This window comes from Tympanuchus pallidicinctus, unplaced genomic scaffold (genome assembly GCF_026119805.1).
Source record: "Tympanuchus pallidicinctus isolate F22 unplaced genomic scaffold, pur_lepc_1.0 scaffold38, whole genome shotgun sequence".
Taxonomy (NCBI): domain Eukaryota; kingdom Metazoa; phylum Chordata; class Aves; order Galliformes; family Phasianidae; genus Tympanuchus; species Tympanuchus pallidicinctus.
The window spans coordinates 234,519-261,285 of record NW_026294756.1 but is presented as its reverse complement, the minus strand read 5'-3'; the positions used below and the strand labels follow the sequence as shown (position 1 = coordinate 261,285).

Here is a 26,767-nt window from a genome sequence, read left to right as displayed (position 1 = left end):
AACTATGGGTTCTAGAAGTGTCACAGTTCAGTGTTGGCTCCTCCCCCCCCCGTGGCCTCAAAGTCCCCCCAGGAGCACAGCGCAGCAGCTGAGCCCGTTACCAGGGAGCAGCCCAGAGGTGGCAGAGCTGGGCGGCACAGCGTGGGGCAGAGGCGGTGATTAGAAAATAAAGTGTTTAATAAAAGAGCTTCACAGCACGGGGGTGGGATGGGGGGGGGGGGGGTCCATCCCTTACAGCAGGAGATGACGCAGTTATGGCTATGGGGAGGAAGGGGAGCGGGGGGGAGGAAGAGGAGTGAGGAGGAGGAGGAAGGCACCCCCTCCAACCAGGCTCCATCCAGTGCTTTGAGCTCACACAACCAAGGGGAGGTCCGGGGGTCCGAGTAGAGGCAGCTCAGGACCCCGCCAGGTAGATCCCTGTGGAGGAAAGGGGGGGGGGAGGGATGAAAGGTGGGGGCTGCGAAGATGGGGACACGCACACGGGGCATTGGCACCATGGGAGAACGGAGAGCGGGGAAGGGACCTCGGGCACCTGGGGAAGGGACCTCCTGCACCACGAGGAGTGAGAAAAGGTCCCCATGCCCCCAGATGTGTGGGGTGCGGAGGAGGTGCTGCCGTGCACCCTGGGCAGCACAGAAGGGACCCCGAGCATCTCAGACATAGGGGACGCAGAAGGGACCACGTGCAACCACAGGCCGTGGGGACAGGGGAGGGATCCCACGTACCCGTGGCGAACCTCTTCTTGACCAGCGACATGCGGTACCCAGCGCCTGCCAGCTCCACCTCGACGCCCGACAGCGTGCTGCCCTCACTGCTGAACTGTGCTGCCACCGGGCTGGGCTTGCTGGGCCCACAAAGCGGCTGCCAGCTGGCTGAGAGCCGCCCGCAGCCTGGGGAGGTGGGGGGGAGCACAGAGGTGGGGGTCCCATCCCTGTCCCCACACGCACAGAGTGAGGGCTGCAGGGGTGGATGGAGCCTCACCTCCCTGCCCTGGCGCGCTGGGGACATCCAGCAGCTTCCAGAGCAACCTCTTCTCCTCCAGGTTCCTGCGGGGACGTGGCCACATCTCCAGGTCTCCCGCTCCATTCCCACCACCCCCACGTTCCCCAGCCCATTTCGGACCCCCATCCTCTCTTTACCAGCTGGCCTTGGGCTGCAGCCGCACGTTGGTGACGGGTTCATCCAGGGGCAGCAGCACGTGGACGTTGGCGAGGGGCACAGGCAGGGCGAGCGCCCCCGCGTTGTAGCCGTACTCCACACTGACCCGCGTGGCTCCGGGCGCGCAGTCCCAGCGCACACACAGCCGCAGTGGGGCTGAGCTGGGACCCAGCCGGGAAAACTGGGGGGTAGAGAAGGGTGGGATGCTGTCACCCCGCCATCAGAGCTGGGTGGGGGGACGTGGGGCGCCCCCACGCTGCGCCCGGCTCACCTGGTACTTGAGCAGAGCCACGTTGTAGTAGGAGGCGGATGGGCTCTGCTCTGCTTGTTTCTGCAGCTGCCCCGTCAGCGCAGCCATGTTCAGCCAGAAGTCCCTGGTGCTGGGGTCGCTCTGGGATGGGTCGCTGTGGGGACGGGGACACTGCGGCCACACTGGGGCGCCCCACAGCTGGCACCCGCAGCACGCAGTGAACCGGCACCCCAAGGCGCAGCGCTGCACCCACCAGGTGATGAAAGCGCCTGGGGCCTCCTGAGAAACCAGACACCCCAACACCCTGTGCGCCCCAAGCTCCCCACTGCCACCACCCCAGCCCACGTCCCCGTGTCCCCACACCTGTAGAGCAGCTCGGCGTTGGGCAGGAATTGCTCGATGGCACCGGCGTTGAGCAGACGGAAGCTGAGCACGGGGGGGGGCCAAGCTGCCGCTGAAGACGCGCACGATGCCGGCGGGGAAGGACATGGTGAGCTCCCCCGTCACCTTCACCAAGCAGCTGCGGGGATGCTGGGGGTCAGCGGGCAGACAGCTGGGGGGACCCCGACCCCGACCCTGACCCCCCTACCTGTCGGCATCTCGCCCCTTGAAGTAGGCATGCACGTATTCGGTGAAGGCGGTGGCCACGGGCAGCGCGTCCTGCGAGCCCAGCACCACGGGGCTGGGACCCCGCGACAGCCCTGGGGGCGACGCACACCCCGTGAGCACCCAGAGGGCCCCACGTCCCCCACATCCAGGATTCTTCAATTCCCCTCCCAACCCGGACGCACCGAGGGGCGGTGGGCACACGGAGAAAAAGCCGCGCTCCCCCAGGCTGGCGGGGGCTGAATGCGAGGGGCAGCTCCAGGAGGGCGGGGGGCTGAGCGAGCGCGACTGCGGGCACAGAAAGGGGGGGGGGGGTCAGTGGAAGGAAGGGGGTCGGGCTGCTGCCCCCCCAGCCCTCCCACCCCCTTAAAACACACCAGGTCACTGTTGCTGCCTGCAGCTGGGCCGGCTGTCGGGCGCTTCGTCCGGGAGCGGCGAGGGGGGGCCACCAGTGGGACCTCGCGGGGGGCGGCGGCGGGGGGGCGGGCAGCTGTGGGCACAGAGGGGGTCAGGGGGTGACGAGGCGAAGGGGGCAATGAGAGGTAGGGGTCTCCATGGGGGGGTCCCACGGGGGCCGGGAGAGCAGCAGCCTCAGCCCTTCAGATGTATGGGGCTGGTGAGAGCCGGGGGGGCACAGCTATGGGTAATTTGGGGGCAGAGCTGGGGGTGATCAGGGGGCAGAGGGAAAGGTAACTGCAGGGCAGAGCTACGGGTAAATGAGGGCAGATCGGGGGGTGACTGGGGGCAGAGTTGAGGGTAATTAGGGGGAAGCCCCACAGAACTCACCCAATTCAGGGGGGGCCGTCGCAGTGCCACCCTCAGACGTCCTCATCCCCAGCCCTGGGCACGTCCATGGGGAGGGGCTGGAGGACTCCCCCCCGCTTGGGGGGGCCGGGGAGGAGGAGGAGGATGAGGCCGAGTTGGAGGAAGGTCGAGGCTGGGGGTGTCGCTCCCCAGGGGGACTGCGGGGCCGGACCCAGGGCTCCCCAAAAGGGTCGGGCGAGGGGGGCTGCAGGGGGGGGGCAGTGCCACGGGGGCGCCCCCGGGACGCCGCACCCCCCACATCCCCCTCCTCCCAGAGCCCCTCAGCCCCGGGGAACACGGCAAAGCCGGGCAGCTCAGGCAGGCGACCCCCGGGGCTGCGGGGTCGGGGGGGGGCCCAGGCTGAGGATGGTGCCGGGGAGGGGTCCGGCAGTGCCCCCCGCTTGGGGAGGGGGCTCTGAGGTGCCGATGGAGTCCACGGCCTCGAGTCCGGTGAGGGGACGGGCGCAGGGTGCGAGGGGGAATCCAAACCCGAATCCTCCACGTTTTCCGGGGAAGAAGAGGAGAAGGGCGAGGAGGAGGAGGTCAGGACGTAGGAACGGGGCGCTGCGGGAGAGAGCGGCGTTGGGATGCTGGGGGGGCATAGAGGGGTCTCCCCCCCCCCTCCCCCTTCACATCCCCAAAGCCTCACCCGGGAAATCCTCCGCCTCAAAAGCTGATTCCAGGGGGGGCCCGAAGAGCGCTGCGGGGGGCACCGCCTCCATGGGGGGCACCGCGTCCACCGGAGCCTTCCCAGGGCAGCTGTGGGGTGGGGGGGCTCAGTGCCCAGCACAGGGCTCAGTGCACCCCCCTGAGGGCGTCCCGTGCCGTACCTGCTTGCCTGTGTCACCGCGTGTCCTCTCCCCATGCTGTCACCTGCAAAGAGAAGGATGTGATTGGGGACATGGAGGGAGAGGGGACACCGGGACCCCCAGGACGGCAGGACGCCCAGCACGGCCTCACCTGGCACCTGAGGCCCCCCAGGGTCGGCGGCGCTCGGGGCTGCGGACAGAGCCGCTGTGTGCCCTGGGGAGGGACATGGGGACAGGGGGTGTTAGGGGACGTGGGGACAAATGTTAGGGGCTATGGGGACACAGGGACAGGAGGAAGGAGGGGACGCGGGGACAAGTAATGCCAGGGGACACGAGGTGGGACTCACGTGACGACTGCCGTCTGACGGTGCCCTGCAAGACACGGGGGGTCGTTAGCCCCAGCACGGCCCCCCCAACCCCCCACCTTAAGCCCCCAGCCTCACCCCCACGCCGGGCGGCAGGATGAAGGTTCCCACGGTGGCCCTCAGCTGCTCCACGGTGGCCCCGGCGCTGCTCCCCCCCTCGCGGGGCTGCACGGGTTTGATGTGCACGTGGAACCTGCGGGGCTCATCCTCGTCGTAGTCCGAGTCGCTGGAGGAGCAGCTGTGATGCTCCGCCTCCGCTGAGCCCCCGTTAAGGCAACACTTGAACCTCAAAACGCCCCCAGGCCCCCCAAAAAAACCCCCATCCCCCAACACACCCGCAGACCCCAACATCAAACCCCAAGGATACTGTGAGCGACGTCTGGGCGCACGCTGAACCCGTCCTCATCCACCTCGGGGCAAGCCTGAAGTGGAGGGGATGCTCAGGGTGGAGCCCACTCCCCAGTGCTCCCAGTGCTCCCAGTTTGGGGCGGTGTGGGATGGAGGAAGGCCGGCACCCCACACCGTACCACTCACCACATCGGTGTCCGGGGATTCCCTGTGGGGATGGAGGCAGCGTTAGAATGGGGGTTAGATGGGGGGCACAGAGATGCAGAGAATGGATGCAGAGAAGCGTGGGGTGTTTGCAACGTAGGGAAGGGGTGCAAGGGATGCAGACAATGCATGCAGGGGGTGCAGACAGCACGGAATGCAGACAGCATGCAATTCCAGACGCATGGAACTGCAAGGGAGGGATGCAAGGGAGGGATGTGAAGGATGCAGGGAAGCACGGGGTACAGAGAATGGGTGCAAGGGACAGAAGCAGGGGCGGGTGCAGAGGATGCAGAGCACAGAGGGGCGCTGGGGAGGTGAAGGGGGGGCAACACCTCACCCAGCTTCGCGCTCTCTCTCCTTGCGGCTCAGCCCGGGGATGCGGAAGGCTTTGCTGCGGCTCCTCTTGGGCCCTGGGGGGGGGGGGGCGGGGGGCACAAAGCAGTGAGCAGCCCCAACCCCCCCCCCCCCCCCCCCAGGACACCCCCCCAGCACAGGGCTGAGTTGGGGGCAGACGTACTTGCCTTCCTGCGCTGGGGCCAGGCGGTACTCCTCAAAATCCAGCGCGCCTGAGAGCAAACGTGGGGTCAGCCACAAAGGCAGCAGCGTCCCCATGCACGGCTGAACCCCCCCCCCACACACCAGGACAGTGGTGAACCCCCTCCTCACCTGGGCGCTCCCTCCCCGTCCCTTTGCTCTCTGCAAACCTCCGCAGCAGCGTTTCGGTGCCGATGTTCTCCACGTTCTGCTTGAACTCCTCGTGAACCTGCGGGGAGCGGCGCGGTGGGACGCAGAGCAGCACCCGGGGGTGGCCCCATATGGGGGTGGGGGGCTGAAAGGGAGGCTTCACCTGCCCGATCTGCACGTGGGTGTCCTCCACCGAGTGCGAGTAGGAGCCGATGAGGCCCTTCATGTGGCGCAGGTGGGCTTCTTCCACCTCCTGGAAGCGCTGAGGGGATGGGGAGATGGGGGTGGCACATCCCCGAGGGGCAGCAGCACCGGGGATGGGTTTGGGGTAGGGCAGCGCGTCCCCCATGTCACCCCACGGTCACAACCCCCCCCGTGCCACCACCCCACCAGCACCAATCCCCACAAAACGATGCTCCCAGTGCCACCACCCCCCCCCGGCCCCCCTGGCCCCCCCACCCCCCCTCCACACACCGTGGCCGACTCCACCATCCTCTGCTCGAAGTCATTGCGGGCGCTGTTGTATTTGTCCACCGCGCGCCGCAGGGCTTCTGCTGCCTTCTGGGACTTCAGCTCTGCCTGCAGGAGAGCAGCGGGGCTGAGATCCGGGGTGGGGGATGGGGGAGGGAGGAATAACGATCATCCAGGGTGGGAAATGGTGGTGGGGGGAGTCACCTTGTCGATGTCTTTCTGGTTGGTGCCCTCCCGGCGCAGCCTCTCGTGCTCGTGGCATTTGCTGTGGTAGCTCTCCTTGCACTTGGCCAGCAGCTGAGCCACCCCCTGCAGGAGCTGCACCGCCTCCAGCGTGCCTGCAGCCTCCTCCTTGCACTGCAGGATGGGGGGCGTGGGGGGGGTGCATGGGGGGTGGGAGGGGGCTGCAGGGCGTAGTGGGGCTGGGGGTGGGGGGGTCGCATGAGACAGGGGCTGTGGGGGGCGGTGGGACAGTGGCTGTGGGGTTGCACAAGGGGGGGTGGGGGCTGTGTGGGATAGAGGCTGCAGGGGGGTGAGTGTAGCGGGGCTGTAGGGGGGTCGGGGGTGGTGGGACAGAGGCTGTGAGGGGGGTGTGAGGTTGGAGGAGCTGCATAAGAGGATTTGGGGGGGGCTGCATGGGACAGGAGCCGTGGGGGACAGCGGGGGGCACGGGACAGTGGCGATGTGGGGGGGTTGGGTGTGGGGCTGTGTAGGTTTGGGGGATTGCATAACAGTGAGTGGGGGTGTGTGGGATAGAGGCTGCAGGGGGGTGTGTGCAGTGGGGGCTGTAGGGGGGTCGTGGGAGGCTGCGTGGGAGGGGCAATGGGGGGTGGGAGACAGGGGCTGTGGGGGCTGCATAAGTTGGATGGAGGCTGTGTGGGACAGTGCATGCAGTGGGGGCTGTAGGGGGGTGCAGAGTGGCTTCGCAGGGTTGTTTGTGGGCAGTGTGAGAAGGGAGGGGTGGGACAGGGGCTGTGCAGCAGTGTGTGGCTGCAGGGCTGGGTCCAATACCTTTTTGTGTGCCCGGCCCTGCTCCTCCCCATAGCGCGACAGCTCCCGGAGCAGCTCCTGCAGTTTTCGCACCAACTCCAAGTGACACAGAGCCAATTTGTCAGAGGAGACACGGAACACCTCCCAGAGCGGGGCGAAGGTCCTGGCACCGTGGGAGAGGGGGGGACACACACACACACACAGTAAGCATCACCCCCCCCCCCCCCAGTGGATGCAGGGTACCCCCCAGTGCCGCGCTCACCCCAGCTGGGTGCCGTTGGTGGCCATTTTCGACAGCTTCACCATGGCTTTGGCGTAGCTCTCCTCGATGGCAGCCCTGAGGGAGGTTTGGGGATGGGGGGGGGGAGGGGGGGCTGGCATGAAAAGTCCCATGATTTGTGCCCCCCCCCCCCCCCCCCAGACCCCCCCTGCCCCTCAACCCGCAGCACCTCTCGCGCACAAAGTCCGCCAGCTCCTTGGTGGAGGTCTGCCCGTGCTTCATGTTGTGGTACAGCACATCAAAGCCGTGGTTTTTCTCGCCCTGGGGGGAGGGTGGAAAGGGGGGAAATTGTCACCCCAGCCCCCCCTCCCCCCCCCCCCCAGACCCCAGTGTAGGAGACCAGGAGTTGTTCCAAGGTTGGCTAAGGCCTGGCACCGGGTGCTACTTGGGGATGCGCACCTTCCTCCCCTACTCCAGCACATGGGGAAACTGAGGCATAGGGGCACTGTGGGACCCCCCCAGAGCTGTGGTGGGGGGGCTGAGCCCCAGCACAGGGCGCTATTTGGGGTGCACCCCCCCCCCCCCCCAAGTAGTGCTGCAGGTGGTGACTCCACATTGGGGAAACTGAGGCACGAAGGGGGGTGGGTGGGGGGGAAACAGTGCACAGCTGCAAACCAGGAAGCGCTGAACACCGAACTTCCTCCTATGGGGCTGGGGAACTCCAGCAGGGGGTGGGGGGCACCCATAGGTGGGGGGGCACCCATAGGTGATGGTGGGGAAGCGGGAGGGGGAGCAAGGAGTCCTTACCCAAAAGTGCTCAGCGAAGAAGGACATCGTGGAGGTGGCAGGGGTGGGGATGGGGGGGGGGCAGGCAGCAGTGGCTCAGCTTGCAGCTCCCTGAGGATACGGGGGGGGGGCATAGAGCTGAGGGGGGGGTCCTTGTGTCCGGCCCCCCCCCCCACCCCATACCTACACTCAATGGGTTCAGCACAGGGCTGTGTCCATGGGAACAGTGCCACAACACGGGGTGGGGAGGAGGGGGGGGCTGACACCTGATCTGCACCTCAATAATAAATGAACGACGGTGGCAGCTCCCCCCCCCCTCCCATCCACAACCACAACCACCCCCCCTCGAAAAGAAATAACGGCACACAAAGGTGCTGCCCCCCCCTCCTCCCCTCCCCAAAACCCATCCATCCCTGCAGTGCTGGGGGTCCCACACCCAAATACCCCTTGGATCCCATGGGGAGGGGGGGGGGGGTGTGCAGCACCCCGCTCCCCCCCCCTGCGTGGAGAAAAACAGGAAGCGAAGCACTGTGTGCAGCCGGGCGGGGGGGGGGGGGGGGGGGGAACGTCGCACCCCACGGATGGAGCACAAGGACGGCGGTGTGGGGGGAGACGGGGATGGGGAGGGGGCTTTCCACTCACCCACTGCTGTGGGGCGGCAGCGCGCATCCTCGGCGTGGGGGGGGTCTGTGGGGAGAGCGGGGGGCTCACGGGGTGCCCCCCCCACCCCAAAAAAAGCCGTGCAATGAGCGGGGCGGGCTCAGAGCATCCCCACCCCCAACCCGGGGTATGAGATGCAGGGGGGGGGGGACCCCGCTGTGGCCGTGACCTTCGCGGGGTGGGGTTGCGGGGGGGGGCGCGGGGTTGAAGCCCCCCCCGGGATGGGGAGGTGGGGGGGTGGAGGGGCACGGAGCGATGCTGGGTGCGGGGGGGGGCAGCGCTGTTCTCCTCCTCCTCGAAGACCGCGGGAAGGGTGGGGGGTGTGGGGGGGAGGGAAGGGGTTTGGGGGGGGGGGGGGGGCACAAAGGAACGCGGTCCTCTGCCTCCAAATCGCAAAGAAATGAAATGAAATTGATGAAGAAAATGAAAAGAAAAAGATATCAAAAGAAAAAAAAACGGGGGGGGGGGGGGGGGGAAACGCGGTGCCGGTGCACCTGCGGGGAAGGGGGGGGGGGGGGGGGGGGGTCGGTGCGGGGCAACCTCGGTGCGGGGAGGGCAGCCGGTGGGGGGCGGGGGGGGGGGGGGGGGACACTCACCTGCGGGGCCACCGCCCCCGCCCCGCTCCGCCGCCGCCGCCCCGCACCGCTCCGCTCCGCGCGGGGCCGGGACCGCGCCGGAGTGGGGGGGGGCGGTAGTGACCACGCCCCCTCCCGCCGCGCCGCGTTCTGATTGGATCCCGCTCCCGCAGCGGTTACCGCAGCCCCGCGGTCGCTACTGTTCATTGGTGAAATGTGGCGCGCCGGGAGGGGGGGCGATTTGCATATTTAAAGGAGCCGCGCTGTCGGGCAGGGAGCGCGGAAGGGCCGGACTCCCCCCGGCGCTGCGGGGATCGAGTGCCCCCTCCCACCCCCCCCTCACCGCAATCCTCTGCACTCCCTACCGCTGTGCCCCCACGCATTCCCATTGCCATCACGCTCTCAGCAGTCCCGGTAACGTCTCCTTTTTTCCGTGTGTCCCCGCACCCCATGTGTGCCCCCCCGGTGCCACCCGGTGCCGCCCGCTCCGCTGAGCTCATGCCCGGCGCCGGCTGACACCGCGCGGCCCCGCGCAGCTGCGGGCGGAGGGGGGAGGACGCGGGAATGCAGAAGCTGAAGACCCCCCCCCCCCGGAGGGTCCCGGGTGTATTCCTCCCGCACCCCTCCTTCTCCCCCCACCCGCATCGCCAATCAGCCGCGGCCGTGGGGTGGGACCCGAATGTGCGGGAGTGGGAATAGCGGGTGGGTGTCCAGGGGAGGAGGGAGTGCGGGGTGGGGTTGGGGCGGGGAGGGATTTGGGAACAATGAGGTTTGAGGCTGGGGGCGTTTCGAGGACGGGGGGACGCGGGGATGGGGAAATGGGGAAGGGGCGACCCGAGCAGGGCTGGGGGTCGGGATGGGGTATCGGGCCGGGCCGGGGGGCGGCTCGGGGTATCGTCCCCCCAGCGGGCCGGGGGCGGCGGAGCTGGGTGCGGTTGCCATGGCAACGCCGCATCCATCCTCACTTCGTAGCGCAGCGCGGCAGCCTTGAGTCCCCCCCCCCCCCATCCCGACCCCTCCCCGCGCCAAGTGCGGCCCCCGCAGCCCCTCCCACCCGCAGCCCCCATCACACCCCACAGCACGCCACGACCCTCCCCCAAACGCAGCTCCCCCCACCCCATCCTGCCGCCCTAACCCACGCCGCAGCCCCCACCCCAGCCCCGCACCCCCCCCCCTTGAAGCCCCCATCCCACCCCGCACCTCCACCCGCCCCTCAGCCCCATCCCACCCCGCACCCCCCCACCCCCTCCCGCACGAGGCACGCAGCAGCAGCCGGGCGCTCTCCTCTCTTTAATGCTCAGTTCCGATACATCCAATAAAGCACTGCAGTGGGGACCATTCACCCCCCGCACACACAACACAGCCCCAGGTCCACGAAGGGGAGAGGGGGAAAGGGGGGGGGGGGGTCGGGGGGGGCTGGCGGTGTGACCCCCACCCATAAATAACCGCCCTCAGGACCGCGCTGGGTTTGCTCATCTCTGTTTGTTTGTTTCCCATTCCTTTTTTTTTTTCTTTTTTTTTTTTTTTCCATTTTTTTTTCTTAAAAAGTCATTACAAAAAGAACCATGGAGGAGCCCCCCCCCCCAGCCCCCACCCCAGGTTAGTGTTTGCCCCCGTGTGGGGCGAGTGGGAGGTGGGGGGGGGGGGGTGAGCACACATTCTGATCCCCCCATCGGAGCCCAAGATCTCCCCCCAAATCCCCTTAACAACCACTCGTGGCGTTGGGTTCCTTCAAAGCCTTCCAGCACTGCAGGGACACGGGGGGGAGAGGGGATGATTCTGCCCCCCCCCCAGCCCCGCTGCAGGCAGGGATGTGCCACCAGTGCCATGAGCTGCCAGTGCTCAGCCCACGCTGCATGGGGACAAGAGGTGACACAATGAGGGGACACAGACTCGGGGTGGGGGGTGGGATTTGTCCTTCATGCCATGGGTGGGGGTGAGGACGGTGCAGCCAAGCCCCTGCCCCCCCCTCCCACACTCCCACCCCCCCCCGAACCCCTCTCTGCAGCGTGTGGCAGCGTGGACACAGGGGACGGTGATAAAGCTGTGCTGTAGTGCCATAGGGGCAGCCGACGCAGCCCCACAGCCATAGGGCAGCTATGGGGTGCTTAGAAGGGGCTCAGTTCCCTCAGCAGCCCCCGGGGTGGGGGGCAGTAGTGGCTTCTCAGGGTGGGGGGCGTTTGGGGGGGGGGGGGGGAAATAGGAACAGCAAAAGACAAAAAAAACATTCTACCCTGTTTGACTGAGCGTGGCTCGAGCTCCACACCCGGACCCCTGTCCCCGGGTGCAGAGTGGCAGCGTGTGGCATTGTGTGGGTGCTGTGGGACCCCCGGACCCCCAGCCAGGATGGGGGGGAGAGGGGGGGGGAGGAGGGTGGGAGGAGGGCAGGACCCCCCTCCCTCCAGCATCTCTCCCCACTCCTTTCCCTCCAACACACAGCGGCTCACGGTCACCATGCAGGGAGGGAAAGGGCGAGGGAGGTGAGCAGAGGAGGAGGAGGAGGAGGAGGGTGGGGATGAAGCCCACCGTGACCCCCCCCCCTCCCCCCCTTGCTCAGAACTCCACCTTGCAGGCGGGGAAGGTTTCATCCTGCATGGCCACCGTGCTGTTGCTGCCCAGCACCGTGATGCCCAACTCCTGCTGCCTCTCGTGGGTCTCCTGGTACCACTCGTGCATCACCAGCGAATCGAAGGTGGGGATCAGCGTCACCTGCAGGGACAACAACAGCACCGCGTCACCACCGCAACCCCCAGAGCAGCACCCACGGCAAAAGTAAGGGGGAGGGGGAACGGGTGCCATTGCTGAGCGTTAGCAGTGCTCCATCCCACGCCTTCCCCCTTCTTTCGGGGGTCTGGGGGCGATGCTCCGTCCCATGCGTTCGCCATCTATATGGGGATAGGGGTTGGGGGTGGGGGGATGGGGGGGGGGTCTCACCTGAGTGTCGATGCCCCACTGGTGCTTGCCGGCCAGCAGCGCATCCAGGATGGGCCTCAGGACCCCCTCCTTCAGGTGGTCGTCGCCGCTCACCACGTAGCACAGGGAGCGGACGCGGCGGAAGAATTCCTCATCCACCGTGCGGGCGCTCCACGAGCCGGGCAGATACGCCAGGTCCACGTACACCGGGGGGCCCTGGGGGGCTGCAGCCCGGGAGCCTGCGGGGATGGAGAGGTGGGGTGACGGGGACGGCCCTCTCCCCATCTCCAAACGCCCCCCCACCCCCGTGCCCCCCCTCCCCACGCTCTCAGCCCCATACCTGCTGGGGATGCCCGTCCGGCTCCCGCTGCTGTTCTGGCTCCAGCGCTGCGCATGGTCCCTGTGCCACTGGGGGGGGCTTTCTTGTCCCCGGGGGGCAGGCGGGTCTTGTCCCCAGTGGGACCCCTGCCCTTGGGGGCCAGGCTGGCGGCTTTAGGGGCGTCGGGTTTGGGGGCGGCAGGCGCTGTGCCCACACGGGATGGGGTGCGCTTGGCCTTGCCGAGGAGGGGCTCCTTCTTGGGCAGCGCCTCGGGGTCCACCATGCAGATACCGGGCTGGGCGGGGAGGGGGCAGGGGTCCTTCATAGGGGCCGGCAGCGGGTCGCGGGCCCTGGGGGGGCCACGGTGAGGCTGTTCTGAGTCCTCATCCGACTCCAGCCCGTCGGCCAGCAGAGAGGGGCAGTCCTCGGTGGCGGGGGGCACGTCGGAGTCGGAGAGGGTGGGCAGCGACTCGCTGACCGAGGTGGGGGGCGTCTCGCCCACGGGCTGCGGGGGGGGGCCGGCCGCGGTGCAGGGCTGGGGGCTGCAGCTCCTGCGAGGGATCGCTGTCCGACAGGTCGCGGGGGCTGAGGGCGGGCGAGCGGCCGGCTTTGGGGTGCTCGAACTCACAGGGGGACACCAGGCACAGGTCCACGTCGTGGGGCGAATCGGAGCGGCGGCCGTGGCGTGGAGCAGGGGGGGGATGCGGGTGGTGGCAGGGCCGTAGTGGCAGCGACAGCCCCCCCCCCTTGGCAGGGTCGGGCTCCGGCGTGGCGCGGGGCCGCACGCTCTCCTCCTGCGGGGACTCGCTGACCGGCGGCAGCACCTGCTCAAAAGACACCGACAGCGACTCGTCCACCTCTGTGGAGTGAGGGGAGCCGACCTCGGCCGGCAGCGAGGGGGTGGTGACGGTGGGGGACACGTCGGGGACGTCGTCCTTGAAGGGGCTGAGGGACAGGCAGCCTGCCTGCTTCTCACTGCCGTCCTGCGGGGCTCTGTTAGGCGCCCAGGGGTTGGGCTGAGCGTTGGCACCAGGATCCTCACCGCCGTCCTCCACCGGCGACTGATGGAACGGAGTGTGCCCGGCGCTGGCGGGCCCCGAGCTGCCCGGGGACATCATCTCCAGGGTCTTCTCCTCGGAGCTGCCACATGGGTCCTCGCTACCCTCGGGGCCGGGAGGCAGCAGCCCGGTGGGCGTCAGGTCAAAATTGACGCTGCGCTCGCTCCTGGGGGTCTTTGCCAATGGCGACGGGGGGCCGACGGCCTTCCAGGGGCTGCCCTCGGGGTAGCGGAAGCGCTGGGGGCTCTCGGGCTCCTCTGTGCCGTTCTCCACACAGCTCGGCTCCGACCCCCTCGCGGCGCCTCCGTTCTCCAGCGGCGATGGCTCCAGCTCGCTCTCAGCCGTGGTGATGCCTTCATCCGGTGACTCCTCCTTCCTCCTCCTCCCCTCAGCATCCAGCACCATGTCTTCAGGGGAGGAAGGCTTGGAGCCCTCTGTTGGCCCCGGCTCCCTCTTGCTGCCCAGCTCCTTGCCGCCTTTGGCCTTGGGTTTCTCTGGCTCCTTCTTCAGGGTGGCTTTCTTGATGCTGCCAGCCTTGGCCAGCGGTTTGCGGGCGTCAGGCACCGGCGTTTTCCGTGCTGGGGGCTTTGCAGCAGCCTTGGGCTCAGCCTTGGTGTCCTTTGTGTCCTTCCGCAGCGTCTCCGCCTTCACGTCCTTCTTCACAGCCTTCAGCTCCTTCTTTGGTTCCAGCTTCCCTTCGGTGCTCTCCTCCTTCTTCAGTGGTTTCTTCTCCTCCTTGCGGGGCACAGGTTCCTTCCTGGGCATTGCCTTCTCCTTGCTCACCTTTGGCTTCGCCTCTGCCTTCAGCTTCTCCGCAGAGGAGTCCGGCTTGGCAAGTTTGGCCTTCTCCTCCTCTGACCCTGCTCTGGCCACCTCCCCCAGTGCCTTTGGCTTCTCCTTGGTCCCCACCTTCACTTCCTTCCTCTCCACCGTTTTCAGAGCCTTCTCTTTGGGTACCCCAGCCTCCACCAAGCTGAGCTTGGAGGCAGACGCCAAACTCTCCTTGCTCTCCGTCCTCCTCTGCTTCAGCTGCTTGTCAGCTTGAAGGCCCTTCAGGTCATTCTTGGTGACCACGGGCTGCTTGAGGAACTCCAGGTGCTTCACCTTCTCCAGCCCTTCCATGATGCGCGCCTGGGGCGTGCAGCCGGGGAAGAGGACACGGATGATCTTTTCGGCGGGGCTGACGGGGTGCCAGACCAGCAGGGCGCACACCGAGGTCAGGCACTGCAGCGGCAGCTCCTGCTCCTCAGGGTAGCCATCCCCAGACCAATGCTGCAGGAGGAACTCCAGCTCCTTGGTGCCCCGCACCGGGTTCAGCACATACATGTCCAACCGTCCCACTCCCATCTTCTGGAACAGGACGGTGGGCTCCACGCGGGGGCTGCAATCCCGTGCCAGCGGGTTGGGGCGGATGCCCAACTTCTCCAAATAGTGCAGCGTCAGCGCCGCCTCGTCGCAGCTCTTCAGCACCCTTGAGTTGCCCTCGATGGCCTTCAGCTTCTCGGAGGCGTTGAGGAACACGACGCCCAGCTCTGGGGAGATGAGGTTGCGGGCCCAGTCGCCGTTGCCCTGCGAACCCTGCGAGGCTGGTTCCTCCTCCAGCTCGGCCAGTTTCCTCTGCAGCAGGCTGTTGATGCCAGGCAGGCTGTCGGTGCCCGCGTGCGTCACCAGGATGGAGTCGATGCGGTCCAGGTGCCGCACCAGCTTCCAGAAGGACGATTTGGGGTTGGAGCCGCCGTTCACCAGCACGTTGAAGCCGTTAACGGCGAAGAAAGCGGAGTCCCCTCTCCCACCCGGGAAGATGTAGCAGCAGGGCTTGGAGAGCTTGAGGAAACCCACCATGGTGGGGGGCTCCAGGAGGTCGAAGGGGGACTGGGGCTCCAACGACTCCGAGAGGTACTCCATGAACTCCTCCAGCCCCTCCATCTCGGGCAGGATGCAGCCGGGGTTGTAGCGCAGCTCAATGAAGTCCTGCAGGTTGTGATGGTCCAAGCCCGAGTCCTTCCACTCCCCGAAGTCGGGGCAGCTGATGGTCAGCCTGGCCTTGGCTGAGGGATCCGCGGAGCTCAGGATCTCCCCGACCTGTGAGGGGAGAGCTTCAGGCAGGGCCCCATTCCCACCACATGGCACCCAGGGTCCCTCCGTACGGGGCAGCTCCCTCCCAGGCACACGCACCCCTCGCCTGCAATCTCTGAGCCCCTCTCATAGCCCTGCCTCACTCCCAGCTATCACCGTGGCCCCCAGCTTCCTGTACTGGGCGATCAGAATGCAGCCACCCCCTCACCAGCCTCATGCAGCAGAGGGAGGGATGCATGCAGCACAGACAGCTCCGCTCGCTCGGCTGAGACGATGCAGACGTGAGCAGACAGTGCCTCCCCACACCCGGCCCCGCACCTCCTTGTCAGTGAAGATCTGGATGAAGTCCCGCAGCGAGAAGCAGCCAGTCTGCAGCATCAGCTCGCCCGTCTCCTCCACGCAGGGCCCCGCAAACACCAGCAGCTTGTGCTGCGACACATCCGTGATGAGGTTGCGCAGCTGCAGGGGCCGAGAGGGGGGCGTGAGGACACGTGAGGATGCTGCCCCCCAGTCCCCCCCCTCCTCACGTACCGTTTGCATCCCGCATGGCCCCCCCTCCCCGCTCACCTCGTCACACAGGGATTTGTCGGAGGGGTTGAGCAGCACCAGGGTCTCCAGCACATCGCCGCGGTGATGCAGGGTCCGCTGACCTGCGGGGACAGCAGCTGCCACCCATCCTTCCCCAAAACGTGGCAGGTCCCTCAGGACCTCCCCCGCCAGGCTGCGTGTGGATCAGGGGGTGACACAAACGTGCCCAAGACGGGGACAGAACCTGTCCACTTCCCCTGCGGAAGAGGGACAGCTGCCGGCCAGGACAGCGGGGGATCCGCTGCACTTCCCATCTCCTTCCTGCTGCAGGGAGGGGAGGAAAGGGAGCAGCCAGGCTGGGGCTGCCCTGCTGTCCCCCAGAGGTTCCTCATAGGCTGCGGGCTTCAAGCAGAGACCCACTGCCCCCAGGAGCCAAACACAAAGGGGGACATGGGGCACCCTAAGCCCACCAGGGGGTGGCAAGCTGCAAGCACGCATGGGTCGAGACATGCTGGCACCACAGCGACCACACAGCCCCACCAGCATCCGCCCTGGGGGGAGGAATGTGGCTGCTGGTGTAGGAAGCAGCTTTCCACGTGGGAATCACAGGGCTCAGCCCCAAGCAGCAGCCAGCAGTGTCTAGGATGGGGGTACAAACTCCCAACACCCCTTTCCCCTCCCCTGCACTGGCCCCCATCCCCGTGACTGTGATGGCTGCCACCACCTCCTCCCCAAATCCCTTTTCCAGAAGCAGCGAAATGTTTGCGCAGCAAAGAGCATCTCATCCCATCTCATCCCATCTCATCCCATCTCATCCCCTCGGGAGACTCATGAATTAATCACTGCCACGGGGTCAGGTGAGGACCACGCCGACGTGCGCTGGCGCTCAGCCCCACCACAGCGCTGTCCCCAACTCCGAGTGCCACCTCCGTACCTTTGACAATGCTGGAAAAGGTGGCGGAGTGGCGGGAGACGAAGAGCTTCAGCTGCTCATCCAGGTTGCAGGAGGTGAGGTCGATGTCCCAGGAGCGGATGCCTGCAGGGTGGGCAGTGCCTGCTGTCCCCACGCACGCCGCGGGTGACAGAGCCCCTCTGTCCCCACTCCTCACCCCTCCATGGCTTCACACACAGCCATGCTGTCACCCAACCACGGTTTGCACCAGCACTGCCATCCAGCCCCACGCTGCAGGGATGGGGACAGAGTGGGGACCCGGGTGTGAGGGTGGCACCGCCGGCGTGTGCCGTGTGCTGTGATGATGCTGTGACTCACAGCCACGCCACCTCTGCCAACCCAAACCCAAACCCTGAGGCTACGGCAGCAGCTTCCCAGCGCCTCCTCAAAGGCAAGGTGCTAATTAATGGAATTAGCGGCGCTGGGGTGAGTGCTGCCAGGGGACGGAAGCCCCCAGCCCAGTGCAGGCCCAGCTATTGGCTGTGCAGATGAGCTCCATCTCTCAGGGGGCTCTCGGAGGGGGAGGGGAGGGGCTGCCACCACCATCACTGCCCGCTAACGGCTGCCGATGGCGCAAGGAGCCGCGGTGTGGGGTTGCACAAAGGGCTGCCGGAGCCGTTCTCCAGCGGTTCCCCATCACTGCGGGTTTGGTCCCTCCGTGGAGGCACGTGGGTGTCCCCAGCGCGAGGCACTGCGATGCCACGACCCCGGGCCGGGGGTGATGGAGGAGCTGAGACCCCCCCTCCCACCACACATCCGTCCCTGCACAAAGGGATCCCCGGGGACAGAGATGGGAGCGGGGGGCGGAGCGGGGCAGGAGACGGGGCGGATGGCAGGGACAAAACCGGGGGCAAATCTCGGGGATTTGGGGCAGATCCCGAGCGCCCACGGGGAGGACGGACGGACTGCATGAGGAGGGGTGGGAGAGGGGGGCGGAAGGCGGGGGTGCGGAACAAATGGCGGGGCAGATCCATCGACGACGGGCGGGAACCGACGCCGGGGAGGCGGCATCCCCCAGGGACCACCGCGGCCCGCGGCGCGGCCCACCGGGACCCCGCCCCGAGGATCTCCTCCCTCCTCCCCCCTCCTCGGGCCCGGGGCGGGCGGAGCGCGGCCGATCCGGCATCGGGGCCGGACCCGTTGGGGGGGCCGCGACACGAGGCCACGAGGCCGGGGCTCACCTCGCTCCAGCTGCTGCAGCGCGGCCGCCAGCAGCCCGGGCCGGTGGCAGCCGCCGCCCACGATCGCCAGCAGCGAGAAGCGGCGCGGCCCCGCGGCGGGACCGGGAGGAGTCGCCGCCGCCGCCGCCGCCGCCATCTTCGGCGCCCCCCGCTGCCGCGCCGCCCCCAGGCCACGCCCCCTCTGCGTCAGCGCCGCCAAGCCCCGCCCACTGATGTCACCGGCGGCCAATGGGAGGGCTAGGCGCGGGGAGAGAGGGAGGAGGGGGCGCGGCGGGAGGGGAGGGCTTAAAGGGGCGATGGCGGGGTGGGGCCGCCGGGTGGGGCCCGGCTTTACGCTGCAGTGCTGTGCGGTGTGGATGCGATGCGGTGCGGAGATGCAGTGTGGGGTACAGCTGGGGAATGCAGTGCAGCGTGCCGTAGCGCTGGTACGGCCACTGGGAGCAGAGCTGCGCGGGGATGCGCCGTACAGCACTGTGCAGGGCTGCGAGACGCGCTGCAGCCCCTGGGCAATCTGAGCTGTGCAGTGCCGTGCAGTGAAAGCGTGAGCAGTACAATCTGTTAGAGGATGGCGCACAGCCCCATCGCATCCCCACCGCTTCCACCCCACAGCCGGGGTAGCATCACAGAAACCCCCAAAGAGCAGAGCAGGCAACGGGTCCAAAGTGCTTTAATGCGGCCCCCAAGGGTTTGTGAAGGCACTCAGATCAGGGGAGAGGAGCGCATCTCCGTGTGGGGAGGGGGCCGGGGCGCGTGGCCACCCTTCCACACTACATGGCACAGCCTGCCGCATCCCAGCAGCCGGCAGCATCCGTGCTGTCCCCAGCCCTTAGGCGCACCGCAGGATGTAGAGGTTGCAGGCGGTGCCGGGGGGGCAGCTGCAGCGCTTCCCAAAGCGAGCCCCCACCCGCACAGCACAGGGCTCCCCGAGCAGGCACTGTGAGACAGGAGCCGTCACCTTGGAGCCTGGGTGCCCCCCCAGCGCCCGGTGCCCCCCCAGCGCCCGGCCCTACCGGGGGCACCCTGCCCGGCTTCTTGGCCGTCGGCGGCAGCTCCCGGCTCCGCAGCTTCTCCAGCACCTCCTGCAGCGCCTCAACGCCGGCACCTCTGGCATCGACCCCGCGGGGCAGGAGCTCCGTGCGCAGAGAAAGAACAAACAGGTGAAAGCTGCCAATTCCCGCATCTCACTGGATATCCCTTTTCTAACCCAAGCGCTGAGATAAGCCCTAAAAAGCACCCAGATTCCAACACAGAAAAGCAACCAGGAACCCCCTCCTTAAAACCCTGGGAACTTCCCAGCCCCCTCAACGAGGGGGTGCACGCAGCAGGGACCCCAGCCCCCGGCCCCCTACCAGCTCCGGCTCCTCTCGACGTGGGGCTGCCCACAGCCGTTGCTCCCCCCCAGTGCCCATCCGGACGAGGCCGGCGCTGGCTGCGCAGAGCAGGCAGAGCCACGCGGCGCCCATCTTCCCACTGCAGCGTCCATCATCCCCGCTGCGGGGCTCAGCCGCCTTTATTCCCCCCCCCCAGCAGCCCGTGGGTGGTGGGCAAACACCCACTGACGCAGGCAGGGAGGCTCAATCCGTCTGCGGGGGCCTCCCCACTCATTGTCTGTCTGTGGGGTGTTCCCCCTCCCAACCCAACCCCTATGGTGACCGAGGGGAGCCATCCCTGCATTGCCATCCCCTGGGATGTGTATGAGCCACAGAACGGACGTCAGCACTGTTTACAGCCCGAGGCCAATTCCCTGAGCAAACACGGCTGCGGGGAGAGGGGAGGGCTGCACATCTCGGGGGCTGCGGGAGAAGGCAGGAAGGACCCCCCCACAGCACTGCTACACGTCTCACAAACCGCTCTTATTCCAAAGGAGCTGCACGGATAGACGCACAGACGGACGGACAGCCCCACGAGGGCTCCTATACAGACCCACCCCTCACCCCACATCCGTGTGCCCCCCAGCGGGCTGCGCTAAGCTGGCAGGACCCCTCCAAGTCCCCCCTGGGGGTGCGCAGGTCCCACTGCCCGCAGCCCTGGAGCACAGAAAGCGAATGAAGGCCCCCACCCCACGGCCCTGCGCAAGACCACGCTGGTTAAGCCGAAGCCCGCGGCTCGGCCGCCCCACACGTGACCCCAATCCCCGCCCCCTCCCCGCGCGTTGCCCTCTGGGTAACGCAGTCCACACCTCTCACAAAGCGGAAGGGGCGGGGCGCCGCGCCTCCATTTCCCATCGGGCTTCGCGGGATCAACGAGCGGCGGGCAGAGCGCCGCGTGCTGCCGGCGCCTCCTGCTGGCGGGCATTGCTGGAGGACTGACGCAGCGGAGCTCCGGCCGCCAGGGGGCGCCCGAGGCTCGGGGCGGGGGGGGGCGCCCCCTCGATGCACGGAGCTTCCCCCGGGACGAAGCCCCCCCCCCCCCCCCCCCCGTGTGTCCCCCGCTGCCCCGCTCCGATGCGCCTCGCAGCGCCCGCAGTTCCCGTTCCGCGGGGCTGAGATGGGGGGAACAAGGGGGGTTGGGGGGGGGGAGGCAGTTTCGGGGCGGGGGTTTCCCCGCTCCCACGCGCACCCCACGTGGGATCCCCGCGCCGCGCACCAATCACCGCGCCGCTCCCCACGCACGAAGCCAATGAGAGGAGCGGGGGCGGTGCGCGCCGGAGGGCTATAAAAGGAGGCGGCGGAGCGCGAGGTGGCTCAGAGCGATCGCGGAGTGGAACGGAGCGTGGATATCGCGACAGAGGAGATCGCGACAGAAGATATCGCTACTGAGAAGCTGTGATAGCGGCTGCTCCGCCGCTCGGATTACCGCTCGTAGGGCTTCCGTGCCATCCTTTGGATTATATCGCGATATGACCCTGGAGGAGCTGCTGCCGTGCGACAGCCCCAGGTGGGTGCGGGGAACTGCGGGGCTGGGGGGGAGGGATGGGACGGGACGGGACGCGGTGCCGCCGGTGCTGCTGAGCCCCGCACTGATCGCACTGTGCCCCGCAGGATGCGCGCGGTGGGAGCGGCGGTGGAGCGGCTGTTGGCGGCGGCGCAGCGCAGCGCTCGGCTCAGCGTGGGGGTCTACGAGGCCGCCAAGCTGCTGAACGCGTGAGTGTGGGGGCTCGGTTTTTGGGGGGGGGGGGGGTCAGCGCGTTTAATGCGGGCGATTGGGGGGGCGGGGGCGCGTGGAGGAACGGGGGGGGGGGAGGCGGCTCGATGTGAAGACGAGAGATGAACCGCGTGTGTGCGGGTGGGGGGGGGGGGGTGATTTGGGGCTCGGGGGGCTGCGCACCCCCCTGTCTGTATGCATGGTGCGGGTGGGGGCTGCCGAGCTCGGGGAGGGGGGGGCTGCGTCACGTGCGTCCTTGTAACGCCACCCCCCCCGCCCCCGTAGGGACCCCGACAGCGTCGTGCTGTGCGTGTTGGCCACCGACGAGGAGGACGAAGGCGACATCGCCCTGCAGATCCACTTCACGCTGATCCAGGCCTTCTGTTGTGACAATGACATCCACATCGTGCGCGTGGCCGGCATGCGGCGCCTGGCGGCTGTGCTGGGAGAGCCGGCGCCGGGAGCCGAGCCTCGCGATTTGCATTGCCTGCTGGTCACGGTGAGCGCGGGGTGACGCGGGTGCTTCTGAGTCATGTGGGTGTGGGGATGCGGGCCAGGAGCGGCTCCGTGCTGCTGCTGTCGTGCCATCGTTGCATCTCGTGCTGTTGTTGCATCACGGGGATGTCGCTGCGCCGTGATGGCGCCACTGCAGGGCCGTTTGCGGTGCCGCGATGGCGCTGCCACGCTTTGTGCCTTGCAGTCGCTGCGCTTTGTGCCACGGTGGTGCCATCATCAATTCGTGCTGCCGTTGTGCCGCGGTGATGCTGTCACTGTGCCACGTCCCATCGTGCTGTCACAGTGCCATTGCTGTGCCATTGCTGTGCCATAGTCGTGTCATTGTGCCAAGGCATCGCTGTGCCACGGCTGCGCCCCTGTGCCGTGACAGCGCCGTGTCCCATCGTGGTGTCACAGTGCCACGATGCCATCGCCACGCTTTGTGCTGCGGTGTCCCTGTGCCATTGCTGTGCCATTGCTGTGCCATTGCTGTGCCATTGCTGTGCCATTGCTGTGCCATTGCTGTGCCATTGCTGTGCCATTGCTGTGCCATTGCTGTGCCATTGCTGTGCCATTGCTGTGCCATTGCTGTGCCATTGCTGTGCCATGGGGTCCCTGTGCCATCGCCGCTCCATGCACTGTCACCAGCCCTTCCCAGCCATTCACGGTGCCACCTCTGTGCTCTCTCTCCCCAGATGCCCCACGCAGACGCCTGGCAGAGCCACGGTTTGGCCGAGGTGGCGAATTACTGCGCCGAGAGCCGCGACCGCAACCAATGGGTGCCGGTGGTGCGGCTGCAGGAGCGCTGAGCGCCGGGACGGAGAGCGGAGCTGCGGGGAGCACAGAGCCGCCCCAGCGCCCCGAGCACAGACAGGGATTTTTCTGTCCAACCGGAGAGGAACGCGGAGCGCCCGGCGCGGCGGTGGGCACAGCTGTGGGGCTGAGCCCGGGGCAGCCGTGGGGCGCACAGGTCCCGTTTTGGGGGGGGGGTCCCGTTTTGGGGGGTCCCTGTGAGCGCCCGTGCAGCGCTCGGTCCCTTTGGTGATGGAGGAGGAAGGATTCGGCCGAACTTCATCCTGGGACGGCGCAGCGGTGGTGACGTGGATGGACGCGTGATGCTGTTTTTTGGTTTATTTTTTGCACTCGAGCCACTGGGGAGACCCTGCCCCGATCCCACCACAGAGTTTATTCTTGTACTGATCGCAGAACAACTTTTGGTTTTGTTTCGTTTCTTTTTTTTCCAATAAATTTTCTAACCTCACCGCTGTCTGTGTTCATCCCTTCCCACCTCCCCAGCGCAGTGGGTGGAGATTTTAGAGGGGGAAGGGGGGCGTCCCTGCTGTCTCATTTCCCCCACGGGTGGCTTTGGGGTGGGGATGGAGGCGGGGGGTCCCCACCACAACACAGGGCTGGGAAATCCCACACGGAGGTGCCCCAAGGGATCCCCCCACCCACAGCGCCCTCCCACCTGGAATCCCCCCACCCTCAGCGCTCCTGCAGCCCCGGGGATGTAGGAGAAGGGGCTGCCCGCACCCACAACGCCTACAGGGTGTTGGCAGCACCCCGTGCTGAGCTCCTGGAGGAGGGGGACGCCTCCCTGCTGGGGAAACTGAGGCAGTAAGAAGGAGCTCGGGGCAGCCTGCAGTTCACGCGCCGTACAAATGCATGTGAGCGGTGCACGTGATGCGCATGCACGCACCTGACCCCGCTGCGGGGACGCGGTGTCCCTGCAGGGGACTCAGCAGTGGGGCAGCGATGCCACCGTTGGGGACATCGCCCTCCCCGTCCCACATTGCAGCGGCATTGCGGGATGGAGGAGGGGCTGAGTGCCCCCAAACTCATCGCGCCGCTGAGTCAGCGCCACGCGGAGTCCCGGTGACCCCCCGTGCGGGGCGGCCGTTCCCGAACCCCGTCATCAAAGCGCGGCGTCGGGCAGCGCTGAGTCATCGACCCGACGGGGACCCGCAGCGATTCTCCCGCAACTCCGGGCAGAGCGGTGCGGGACACGGCGGGGATAACAGGGCTGCGAGCGGGGAAACCGAGGCACGGAGCCCCGGAGCTGACGGCAACGGAGCGGCTGCGGGTTCTTCCCCCCCCCCCCCCCCGCCTCGCCTTCCCCGCTCGGCCCCCGCGGCGCTGTGTGGGCTCCGCAGAAGCATCTCAGCCATCCCAGGCACGCGGTGGCAGCTGCAGCCCGGCCGGCAGCTTCCCGTGGCGCGGCCGCCGTCCAGGAAAGCCGCACACGAAACCCCCCCCCGGGTCTCACTGCCGGGAAAGGGGGGATTTGAGGGGGGGGGGAGAGGAGGGGAGGCAGCCGCCCCCATTCCGGAACGGGACGCGGCGGTCCGGGGCCGAACCCAACCGGAGCGGTGAGCCGAGGGCAGGAGGTGCTGCAGGGCTGTCGGTGGGGCAGCGCCATGACCCACATCGCAGCGCTGCCCGACCGTTCCAGCACTCCTCCGTTGGGTTCCCACAGTGCCCCCATCCCATCCCACCCCATCCCATCCCATCCCATCCCATCCCATCCCATCCCACCTCATCCCATCCCACCCCATCCCATCCCATCCCATCCCATCCCATCTCATCCCATCCCACCCCATCCCATCCCATCCCATCCCATCCCCATCCCATCCCATCCCATCCCATCCCATCTCATCCCATCCCACCCCATCCCATCCCATCCCCATCCCATCCCCATCCCATCCCCTCCCATCCCATCCCATCCCATCCCATCCCATCCCATCCCATCCCATCCCATCCCATCCCATCCCACCCCATCCCATCCCATCCCATCCCATCCCATCCCTTCCATCCCTTCCATCCCTTCCATCCCTTCCATCCCTTCCATCCCTTCCATCCCATCCCATCCCATCCCACCCCATCCCATCCCCTCCCATCCCATCCCATCCCATCCCATCCCACCCCATCCCACCCCATCCCATCCCATCCCATCCCATCCCATCCCATCCCATCCCATCCCATCCCATCCCATCCCATCCCATCCCTTCCATCCCTTCCATCCCTTCCATCCCTTCCATCCCTTCCATCCCATCCCATCCCACCCCATCCCATCCCATCCCCACACTGTATTCAGGACCCATGGCAAAATGAAAAGTGAGCATTTATTGTGGTATCAATTTCACTTCTGAACGACGGTTCCACGACACTCCACACGGCAGCAGATCTCTATGGCACACAGCAGGAGAACCCCCCCCCCCCCCCTTTCCCCCCCTCCCCATCCACCGACGGCGCTGGACGCCAACGGCAGAGTTTGGCAAACGAGAATCACAGAGCAGAGAGAAATCAAAGAGCGTGGAGTTGGACGGGGATTCTTCCCATGGAGTAAATTCGTTATCTTTAAGTCTTAAAGAGGATTTCATCAGCGCTCCGTGGGGGGAACCCCCCCCTTTTTGTCATCCTCCCCCCCCCCCCCAGCCCTATTTACGGCTCTGCATGGAGGGCAGCACTGAGAAAGGCCCCAAAGTGTGACTTTGTTGTTGTTTTCCTTCTTGGCAAATGCATTCCCCAATGCAAAGCAGCCCTGGGGTCCCTCGCTCCGACCCAGGCGATAGAAAGAAAAAGGGCTGCAGATCCATCAGCGCTCACCCGAGAGATGGGCAAAAAAACAACCCCAAAGATTAAAAACAAGGGGGAAAAAAATAAAAGGAGTTTGGGGGTTTTCTCACCTCGTGAGGAGACACCGACAGCCCCCCAGCAGCCCCAGCCCTGCCCCACAGCACTGCTGTCACCAATGCACCCCCCAGCACAGCAATGGGGCAGCGGCTCTGTGGGGAGGTGACCAGCGGGTGTGCAGCAGGGATTGGAACCTCAGGGATGCACAGACCTATAGGTCTGTGGGACCTATATGGGTCCTACAGACACACATGGGCCCATACGGAACCCCACAGACCCATAGGGACTCACCTGAACCCACATGGGCCCATGGGGACTCACCTGGACCCAAATGGACCCACACAGACCCATATGGACCCAAATGGGCCCATGGAGCCACAAAGACCCATATGGACTCATATGGACCCAAATGGACCCATAGAGTCACACAGACCCATATGGACCCATACGGACCCATGGACCCACAAAGACCCATGTGGACTCATGTAGACCCATATGGACCCAAATGGACCCATGGAGCCACACAGACCTATATGGACTCATATGGACCCAAATGGACCCATAGAGCCACACAGACCCATATGGACCCAAATAGGACCATGGACCCACACAGACCCATATGGACCCAAATAGGACCATGGACCCACACAGACCCATATGGACCCAAATAGGACCATGGACCCACACAGACCCATATGGACTCATATGGACCCATGGAGACACACAGACCTGTAAGGACTCATATGGACCCATATGGGCCCATGGACCCACAAAGACCCATGTGGACTCATATGGATCCATACGGACCCACACAGATCCACAAGGACCCACCTGGTCTCACATGGACCCATACAGACCCACAGACCCACAAGGACCCATACGGACTCTCCTGGACCCCCCTGGGCAGAGCACTGTTGGCAGGCGTGGGGCAGGCAGGGCTGGGGGGGGGGGGGGGGGCACGGAGCTGCTCGCTGCCCCCGATCCGCCAGCTATAGCACCATGCACTGGTCTCTAACATAGAGGAAGAATCAGCAATCTGGAGTAGAAAAATAAGGCTGGAACTGTTCTAGATTAAGGACAGAGGAAACTCCTTCCTCGAAAAGAGAACGCGCCACCGCAGCACAACCTGGAGCAGTGGGGCTGGCGGTCAGAGCACAGCGATGGGGGTTGGGGGAAAGGGGGGGGGGAGAGAGGGGGCAGCGCCAGGGCTGTGGATGTGGGGTGATGTGGGGCTGGGATGGATGCACTCGGCCAGGGGGGAGCCCAGGAGCTGCACCCAGTGCCCCCCCAGCCCTGCTTTCCCCCCCCCCCACATCCCAACTCTCCGTTTCCTCATTGCGATTTACAGAGCTGTGTTTTGGGGCGCTTTGTCGGGGGGGGGGGGGGGTTTGGCCCCATTTCCTACACCCCCCCCCATGGCTGCACCCCCCCAATGCCTTCGCTGTGGACAGAGGGGCTCAGACCCACACCCAGACCCACACTCACGGCTCTGCTCCGCGCTCCCTTCACCCCACGGCCCTTCGCCCATCCACCACCAAACCCTTCCTTCCTCCCCCAACCCCCACCAGCCGCTTTTAAAACCAACCCCCCCCAACCCC

The 26,767-nt window shown here is 66.6% G+C and overlaps 4 protein-coding genes and 1 long non-coding RNA gene across 7 annotated transcripts; 1 reads left to right on the top strand and 4 right to left on the bottom strand.

Moving 5' to 3' along the window:
- Window positions 1–221: 221 nt before the first annotated feature.
- On the bottom strand, window positions 222–9,020 carry FCHO1 (FCH and mu domain containing endocytic adaptor 1). The gene is given in 31 exon segments (XM_052699824.1): window positions 222–417; window positions 726–890; window positions 982–1,046; window positions 1,140–1,339; window positions 1,430–1,562; window positions 1,772–1,848; window positions 1,850–1,928; window positions 1,998–2,109; window positions 2,200–2,302; window positions 2,392–2,504; window positions 2,801–3,382; window positions 3,468–3,577; window positions 3,649–3,703; window positions 3,706–3,760; window positions 3,762–3,841; window positions 3,975–3,999; window positions 4,071–4,249; window positions 4,360–4,414; window positions 4,527–4,548; window positions 4,882–4,954; window positions 5,066–5,110; window positions 5,211–5,307; window positions 5,392–5,490; window positions 5,703–5,807; window positions 5,904–6,056; window positions 6,711–6,852; window positions 6,952–7,026; window positions 7,139–7,230; window positions 7,717–7,806; window positions 8,338–8,382; window positions 8,952–9,020. Coding segments are annotated over 29 exon segments (3,141 nt in total). The 5' UTR covers window positions 7,744–7,806; window positions 8,338–8,382; window positions 8,952–9,020; the 3' UTR covers window positions 222–394.
- Window positions 9,021–10,411: 1,391 nt separating this feature from the next.
- On the bottom strand, window positions 10,412–18,094 carry MAP1S (microtubule associated protein 1S). The gene is given in 8 exon segments (XM_052699848.1): window positions 10,412–11,639; window positions 11,865–12,082; window positions 12,184–12,682; window positions 12,684–15,302; window positions 15,615–15,755; window positions 15,864–15,946; window positions 16,759–16,860; window positions 17,958–18,094. Coding segments are annotated over 8 exon segments (3,954 nt in total). The 5' UTR covers window position 18,094; the 3' UTR covers window positions 10,412–11,483.
- A 473-nt stretch (window positions 18,095–18,567) lies between these two features.
- On the bottom strand, window positions 18,568–20,024 carry LOC128088951 (cocaine- and amphetamine-regulated transcript protein-like). The gene is made up of 3 exons (XM_052699891.1): window positions 19,307–20,024; window positions 18,968–19,087; window positions 18,568–18,891 (listed from the first exon to the last, which is right to left on the bottom strand). Exons 1-3 carry the CDS (start codon window positions 19,418–19,420, stop codon window positions 18,784–18,786), a joined length of 342 nt encoding a protein of 113 aa, XP_052555851.1. The 5' UTR covers window positions 19,421–20,024; the 3' UTR covers window positions 18,568–18,783.
- A 622-nt stretch (window positions 20,025–20,646) lies between these two features.
- GADD45B (growth arrest and DNA damage inducible beta) lies at window positions 20,647–22,797 on the top strand. The gene is made up of 4 exons (XM_052699883.1): window positions 20,647–20,834; window positions 20,939–21,040; window positions 21,327–21,540; window positions 22,232–22,797. The coding sequence occupies exons 1-4, from the start codon at window positions 20,797–20,799 to the stop codon at window positions 22,343–22,345; spliced, it is 468 nt and encodes a 155-aa protein (XP_052555843.1). The 5' UTR covers window positions 20,647–20,796; the 3' UTR covers window positions 22,346–22,797.
- A 1,843-nt stretch (window positions 22,798–24,640) lies between these two features.
- Window positions 24,641–26,764, bottom strand: LOC128088952 (uncharacterized). 3 transcript variants are annotated; one of them, XR_008210418.1, is made up of 3 exons: window positions 25,813–26,750; window positions 25,491–25,698; window positions 24,641–25,460 (listed from the first exon to the last, which is right to left on the bottom strand). It is a non-coding gene; the product is annotated as an uncharacterized LOC128088952 (long non-coding RNA). The 3 variants fall into 3 exon arrangements; XR_008210417.1 differs by having other exon boundaries at window positions 24,641–25,698; window positions 25,775–26,764; XR_008210416.1 differs by having other exon boundaries at window positions 24,641–25,698; window positions 25,813–26,764.
- Window positions 26,765–26,767: the final 3 nt, after the last annotated feature.

Bases quoted from the DNA above. Each gene is read 5' to 3' on its own strand.
- LOC128088951 (XM_052699891.1), bottom strand. From the start codon at position 19,420: ATGGGCGCCGCGTGGCTCTGCCTGCTCTGCGCAGCCAGCGCCGGCCTC. The intron at 19,088-19,306 runs GTAGGGGGCCGG...CTGCGCACGGAG, and splicing joins GTCGAGAGGAGCCGGAGCTG to CTCCTGCCCCGCGGGGTCGA. The intron at 18,892-18,967 runs GTAGGGCCGGGC...CCTGTCTCACAG, and splicing joins AGCCGGGCAGGGTGCCCCCG to TGCCTGCTCGGGGAGCCCTG.
- GADD45B (XM_052699883.1), top strand. From the start codon at position 20,797: ATGACCCTGGAGGAGCTGCTGCCGTGCGACAGCCCCAG. The intron at 20,835-20,938 runs GTGGGTGCGGGG...TGTGCCCCGCAG, and splicing joins CTGCCGTGCGACAGCCCCAG to GATGCGCGCGGTGGGAGCGG. The intron at 21,041-21,326 runs GTGAGTGTGGGG...CCGCCCCCGTAG, and splicing joins GCCGCCAAGCTGCTGAACGC to GGACCCCGACAGCGTCGTGC.